Raw genomic sequence first — 7,774 nt, 5'->3', positions numbered from 1 at the left:
CATTCCAATTTGCTCAGTGTTTTCTGCAAAACTCTACACAAAAACGCCATCATTTTGCACAGGTTTAACCATGTTCTCATTCAGAAAACACAAACACACAATATAATTAACTTCACAAGCATCAAAAAATGAACTCAAACAGTGCACATTTATCCATGTGTGAACATTCAGTAGCAAAACTGATGACACAGAATCTTAGTCAGAATCTTAGGATGATATGCACAGGAGCACAAGTGATTATGAGTTTTGGAAAATGAATCCTGGTAGTGGGAGACAAAGAGGAATAGGAGGGGAAATTAAAAATGAAGGGGATGAGGTCGAAGGTAATTTGTTCCTGATGAAATACAAAGCACTATAGTTGACCATGTTCTTCTGCATGGACTGACCACGAGGGAAGTTGGCCTACAGGCTCATCTACAAGGTTTCAATACTACTTACACATACAATATAATTACAGTACATAGCAGTACTTCAGATGAGAGAACTTTCATTATTCTATGTACAGTAAATACTGTAGTAAATGTTGTACACCCTCAAACTCATTACTGTTGAATTGATTTGTAGCCAAGTATGTACTGTATTTGTGCAGAACTGAGAGACGACTGTCTAGGGGAGGCAGAGAAGTCTTTTGTCAGAAGACTTAGAAACTGCTATAACAAATAAGGATACTACCAATACTGTAATGCAAATTGGCAGAGGATGCTGAATGAATGAATGAATGAATTTATTTATTTATTCATTCATTATTTATTTATGTCTGTAAAGTAACTGACAGCATATCACAATGTGTGTTTACTGTATATTCAGTTGTTTGCTCTTTGAACTTTTCTCTTGTAGTGCTTTTCATTTACTGTAAGATCTCCTTACAGTAGTGTAATGACAGTAAACTTTTCTTAAAGTTTATTGTTGAATTTTACTGTATCTGCACCCCTCTACGAAAAGAGAACATGTTTTTGACTAAAGTATTTGATTTTGACCTGGAAGTTTGAAGTTTGCACAAGTTGGTGTATAGTTTTGAGATCGTGTTTATATAGTTGTGAGAAAATGGTGAATTGTTTCATGAATTGTGTGCTAGCAATCGAGAAAAACTGTAATATATTGAATTAGCTTTTATTTTTGTTTTCAGTTTTAATTTGAATTTATGTTTAACAATAAAAACATTGACTTAAATTTTACCTAATTTTTCACTAAAAATGTCAAATACTGCATTTGCAGATTGACATCAATGTGACATGACCGTTAACTTGAACCATTGTGTGTCGGGTGACCAATAGACATGCTGCTTCTTTGAATACATAAAAGTGCATGTGAGAAATGACAACTAAGTAGAGGAAAAGAATATAAGTGAATAACCAATTATATTTGTTCATCACACAAATCAATCATATAATGTCATAGGACACGGAATATAGACCATAAATTGTATAGACTTATTTCATGATTTACTGTCATTTTGAAACTCGGCGACCAGTACATTCTTCAATACTTCTCTTTTTGTGTTCCACAGAAGAATTTTTACAGAATTTTCATTTTGGTTGAACTATTCCTTTAAATATGTAAAAAGATTGCATGTTCTTTGTAATGATTATCTTCCTCAGAATGAATATAGGAAACTTTCTATGCAATGCAAAGACTTTGTTGTGGGGCTTCTGGACCTGTGTCGGAGTACAGAGGAAGTGGAAGCCATTCTGAATGGTGAAGAGGATGAGACTTTAGAAGTGCCTGGACGACCAAGTCTCATTCGCTTAAAACTCGCAATAAAGTACGAAATGAAAAAGGTAAATACAAAAAAAACCAAAACAGAAATCTCGTAATCTCATAATCTGCTTTGAAATCCCTGTTGAAAAACCATCATATGCTGGTTAGGTATGTTTTGAAGCATGGCAGCTGGTTTAAGATGACCTGAAGCTGGTTAAAAGCTGGTTCTGAGCTGGTCCTGAGCAGAAGCTAGTTGCTCAACCAGGACCAGCTCATGAAGGACCAACTAAGAACCAGCTTTAACCAGCTCAAACCAACTGCCATACTTCAAAACATACGTAACCAACATATGCTGTTTTTTTCAACAGGGATTCTATCTCAATATGCTTCTTTTAATTTATTTGTCCCAAACAGTTTGTGGCCCATCCTAACTGTCAACAACAGCTCTTATCAATATGGTACGAAAACCTGCCCGGACTCAGGCAGCAGACCACCGCCATTAAGTTCCTGGTGGTTTTAGGTGTTGCAATCGGACTTCCCTTTCTAGCAATGGTGTATTGGGTGTCACCATGCAGCAAGGTAAGTATGTTCACACAAAGGTGTCCTGTTTATTTTCTAACACTGGCGAAAATTAGATGTATTACATTTCGAACATACAGTACATGTCTAAAGTATTGAGCAATGGCTTTAACATGAATAATTCAATGAAATCTTTGCTCAGTAAGACTGTTCCCATGGTTGTAAATTATAGCAGTGCTTAAAATATCCACCATATCCTATGAGTCACAGTAATGTTGATAAGCATATCAGGCTGATAAGCAGTAATGTACAAATATGCAATAGAAGAATGTATCCACAGCACATGAAATCTTTTGTTAATCGCACCACAATCAGTAAAAAATCCTGTTACCAACAGATGGGAAAGATCATGCGTGGCCCTTTCCTTAAGTTTGTGGCACACGCGGCCTCCTTCACTATTTTCCTTGGCCTTTTGGTCATGAACGCTGCAGACCGCTTTGATGGGACAAAGCTGCTTCCAAATATGACCATTCATGACTATCCAACGCAGCTGTTTCGTATGAAAACAACTCCCTTTACATGGATGGAAATGCTCATAATTTCCTGGGTCATAGGTTTGTTTCTGACTGATTTTTAACTTGTCAAAGGTTACTACTCTACTACAGTCTGTATTTAGAGAACAAAATGTACAGTTCATTTGCATGTCCCAAGACAAACTGCATGTTGCAACATTCATTTCTGTGTTTTAATGTCCTTTGCACAGGGATGATTTGGGCAGAGTGCAAGGAGATCTGGTCCCAAGGTCCAAGAGAATATCTGCTTGAGCTTTGGAATTTGCTAGACTTTGGAATGTTGGCCATTTTTGTGGCATCCTTCATCTCAAGGATAATGGCTTTCTGGCATGCATCTGTAGCACAATGCTATGTTGATGAGCACTACACTGATTTAACCAATGTAACTTTGCCTTTTGAGGTGGGATACTTCCAGTTGGGTGAGTGATTGTCCTGTCAAGTTAGGAAAAATGTAGTTATACAAAATTACAATTTAACCTATCTGGCTAAATATCTTTTTTGTTCCAGCTCGGATCGACTGGCTCCCGTCTGATCCTCAGTTAGCTTCTGAGGGCTTGTACGCCATTGCAGTGGTCCTGAGCTTTTCTCGAATTGCGTACATCTTGCCAGCGAATGAGAGCTTTGGACCACTGCAGATATCTTTGGGACGAACTGTGAAGGACATCTTCAAGTTCATGGTTATCTTCATTTTAGTCTTTCTGGCCTTCATGATTGGAATGTTCAACCTATTCTCATATTATCGGGGCGCTAAACAGAATGAAGCTTTCACAACGTGAGTAGAAATACAGTTATGGTGATTTTGCCCATTAAAGGCAGGGCAGGTGATTTCGGAAAGGCTAGCAATAGCAAACTAGCTCCCACACTCCCTGCTCAGATGCTAACCAGCGACACGATAAGAGACGGCGTCGGTGGAGGGGTCATTGCAACACTGTCAGATTACCTCATGTCTCATTCACCGGTGAGAAAACATTACAGTACAAAGCACATAATATTACAATAATAACGCCTTCCATTCCCGCTCTGTCTGCAATAGCGTAATGGACCTCGCTGATGACGTATAATGTCTGCGAGAACAGGTTGTGAAGAGGTATGTAAATACATACGTTGACAGGCAGGTTGGACAGCGTATTGTAAACTTCAGACCGAGGAATATGATTGGATGAACATTTTATGGTCCTACGCCTTCCACAGATGATATAAATACATAAATACATTTAGACCACTTAACTTAGTGATTGCTATAGGGATGTGAAGAGACTTTCAACCAGCATAACAAAAATGTTTTTTAACCAAATCACCTACCCTGCCTTTAAGCCATGTTCTTGAATCATCATCTTTTCTTGATCCTGGTACAACACTATTATTAAAGAGACAAAGTCATAAGTATAATTATCATTTACTACTCTTATAATAAGAGGAAAATATAAGATAGATAGATAGATAGATAGATAGATAGATAGATAGATTCAGCTTTGCCATCACAGGAATAAACTACATTTTAAAATACATTAAAATAGAATACATTTATTCTAAATTGTAATAATATTTCACAATATTGTTTTTTTTTTGTTTGTTTTTTTTTCAAACAAATGCAGCTTTGGTGAGCATAAGAGTCTTCTTTCAAAAACCTTAAAAAATCGTTCCGACCCCAAATTTTTTGAACAGTAGTTTAAATACACAGTGAATTGATCCATGAACATGTCGTAGTTGGCTAAATAAATGCACTTCTTATGAGAAAAGGAAATGTTTCTCAATTTTAACTTCCTTCAATAAATATATATCTTCTCCCTATGTCTCTGTAGTGTAGAGGAAAGCTTCAAAACATTGTTTTGGGCAATATTTGGCCTTTCTGAAGTCAAATCAGTAGTCGTGAACAATGGACACAAGTTCATCGAAAACATTGGCTATGTTCTCTATGGAGTTTACAATGTCACAGTGGTCATCGTCCTACTCAACATGCTCATTGCTATGATCAACAATTCCTTTCAGGAGATTGAGGTACTTGATGTCTTCTTAGTTAATGTCTTGATATTTCTTTTGAAGAGCTGCTGACATGATAAATCTGCTGACATGGAATCTGTAAATCCGTATTTAAGACTTTGTGCTGATGAAGCACCTCAGTGTAGAGTTTTTGCATATTATGGAAAAAAACAACCTTATCTCCTCAGAATGGGCTAATTAGTTTGACTGCTTAATTAGTTTTAACTGAATTAAACCATTTTCTTTCACATCTCGTACCTCTGCACATTAGTGTTTCCTGGCTTCTTGCAGGATGATGCAGATGTGGAGTGGAAGTTCGCCCGGTCCAAGCTTTGGTTCACCTACTTTGAGGAGGGCCGGACTCTCCCTGTGCCTTTTAACTTGGTTCCCAGTCCCAAATCTGTTGTGGGTGTGGTTATGGGGGCTAAGGGTCTTTTGCAGGAGCTTTTCAACAGACACAAAGCCATTATGAAGGGGTCTGAGCTCAGTGAGGTGAGGAAAATCCCCTCTAATTCTACATTACAGTAAGAAAATTCAGTGTGACACTCATAATAAACAAATCCATTTATATTGCTCTTGTGATTTGTTGGATCGTAATTCAGTTGGGACAGAGCAAAACTTGCCAGGACAAATCTCTTCCTAGCTCCAGTCGATATCAGGCATGTTTACTTCCATTTTTATGCTATACATAATGTTTATCATAGATCTGAATATGGTTCATATTTGCTTGTTTGCAATTTGACATTGAATTTACTGCATTTAATCTGTACAGAAAATTATGAAGCGTCTTGTTAAGCGATATATCATCAAAGCTCAAAATGACAAAGAATGTGATGAAGTCAATGAAGGTGAGTGGATTTAAGCTTTCATAAAAGGAATAATTCACAAAATATATACAGTGGTGGCCAAAATTATTAGAACACCTGACAGATCTGAAAATATTGACCTTTTTTGCCTCCAAAACATGATTTAATTTCATAATGTTCATGAAACGTGCAGATGGTTGTTCTGAGCACAACAAATGTCAGATGAAGTGAGTCGTACTGTTTTTATTCAATTTTAAATGTAATATTTGGTATGTCCACCTTTTGCAGCAATAATTGCAGCACATCTCTCTGGCATAGTGTCAATATATTTCCTGAGAACTTCAACACTAATGTTTTCCCATGTCTTCTGCAACTCATGCCAAAGGCTTTCCTTTGAATGTACAATAGATCTGTCCAGTTTATTTTCCAAATCGCCCCAAATTTGCTCGATGGGGTTGAGATCCGGAATTTGAGGGGGCCAGTCCATCATTTTTAATGTTCCAGCAGATTCCTTCCATCGCAGGTAGTTTTGGCAATAGTTCGTTTTATGGGTATTGTAATGACCAATTCAACAAAAACAACTGAAACCTCTTAAATATGCCAAGTGTTCTAACAATTTTGGCCACCACTGTATTTATTTTCAGACTCATTAATGGTAAGAGTCGTGTCAAAAAATAACAAATACAAATTCCATTATGTGTCCGACTGAAAAAATAAAAGCAAAGGGGTCTGAAACAGCGCAAGTGTAACGAAATAATGCATTTTGGGGTGAAATATGTATTTGTTTTCACTGTATAATTGGAATATACTCAAAGAAAGTTTTATGATTAATGGCTTAGGGTTACTTGCATGTAATTATGCATAATTAATTGTTATTATAGTACATGTAATGTGTAACAAGGACACCTTAAAATAAAGTGTTACCAATATATTTCATAATTCAGACATAAGGCTGCTGTGTTGCAGGTGAACTGAAGGAGATTAAGCAGGACATTTCAAGCCTTCGCTATGAGTTGCTGGAGGAAAAGTCACACAACATGGAGGAGCTGGCAAAGCTAGTGAGGACACTTGAAAAAAATCTCTCTCAGGACTGCTTGATACTAATTATGCACCAAGAGCTTGTAACACTTCAACGAGAAAGGAAAAATTGGCATCATATGACCCCTTTAAAGAAGCCAGGTGACTGCATTTTATTTTACAGAAGCATATAATCAACTATTCATCAAGCAAGACAATTTGCACAAGGACTACATGTGGTTTCACATGCTTCTGCCTGCTGGGTTAACGGAACAAAAACAGCTGTTGAGCTTTCCATGACTGTGAAGAAATGATATTCTCTGTTTCTGTTTTGGTAATACATTACAGAATGTTTTTTGTATGATAAATATGCAGAAATTTACTGTTAAGAACATTTTTTTGTCAGTAAGTACTCTAATTCACACAAAAATTTAACTTGAGGGATTCAAATTTATAGCAAACAATAAATACATAAACCAAAACTAATGTTAATTTGCATGTATTAAATGTAAAATAATTAGTTTAATTATAATTAATTTAATTTAATAATTTATTTAATTAGTACAAATTACAAACTATAAATCTGAATTCTTTTAATTTAATTATTCCCTCTCTTTTAGTAACTATTTTACATGTTACTAATTACACACACACACACACACACACACACACGTGTGGGAAAAAATGCTAAACCTACAGAATTAAAGAAGGTATTGCTAGGTGAACACTTTTCTGTTGCTGGAAATGACCTTTTATGTTGTTTATTGTAAAGTGTCCTTGAGCTCTGGAAAGACTCTATATAAATAAAACCTATTATTATTATTATTACTATTATTTAAAGTGCCCCTATCATGCCATTATTACGGTTCCTAATATTGTTTTGGGAGTCTCCTACAATAGGATTACATGGATGTAATCCTAGGTCAAAAAACGCTTTAATTTTCTCAAAATATGCATTTAATATCGCCTCATTTTCCAGTGATTCTCAAACGATTCGTTCGAAGCAGTTCAAAGATTCATTCTCTCTAAACCCCTCCTTTCCGTGAGCCTGCTCTGCTCTGATTGGTCAGATGGCCTAGTCTCTGTTGTGATTGGTCTACGGCGTACAGCGCGTGTCGGAAACGATACTGTTACTGTTGTGAACGCGCGTCCACAAGTGATGCAGTAGAGACGAAAATGGGG

The 7,774-nt window shown here is 36.5% G+C and overlaps 1 protein-coding gene across 1 annotated transcript in view; it reads left to right on the top strand.

The window, feature by feature from the left end:
* LOC107681080 (short transient receptor potential channel 6) overlaps positions 1-7,774 on the top strand; it is an 18,193-nt gene that overhangs the window by 7,484 nt on the left and 2,935 nt on the right. The window contains exons 3-12 of the mRNA XM_016477223.1: positions 1,599-1,778; positions 2,113-2,277; positions 2,615-2,831; positions 2,981-3,208; positions 3,297-3,561; positions 4,592-4,787; positions 5,061-5,261; positions 5,372-5,428; positions 5,542-5,617; positions 6,542-6,696. Coding sequence (XP_016332709.1) covers positions 1,599-1,778; positions 2,113-2,277; positions 2,615-2,831; positions 2,981-3,208; positions 3,297-3,561; positions 4,592-4,787; positions 5,061-5,261; positions 5,372-5,428; positions 5,542-5,617; positions 6,542-6,696 — 1,740 coding nt within the window. The remainder of the gene's footprint in view (positions 1-1,598; positions 1,779-2,112; positions 2,278-2,614; positions 2,832-2,980; positions 3,209-3,296; positions 3,562-4,591; positions 4,788-5,060; positions 5,262-5,371; positions 5,429-5,541; positions 5,618-6,541; positions 6,697-7,774) is intronic.

The sequence above is a fragment of the Sinocyclocheilus anshuiensis genome, unplaced genomic scaffold (assembly GCF_001515605.1).
Source record: "Sinocyclocheilus anshuiensis isolate Anshui unplaced genomic scaffold, SAMN03320099.WGS_v1.1 scaffold412, whole genome shotgun sequence".
NCBI classification, from domain to species: domain Eukaryota; kingdom Metazoa; phylum Chordata; class Actinopteri; order Cypriniformes; family Cyprinidae; genus Sinocyclocheilus; species Sinocyclocheilus anshuiensis.
Note: the sequence above shows the minus strand (reverse complement) of the source record. Positions and strands in the feature narration are given on the sequence as shown.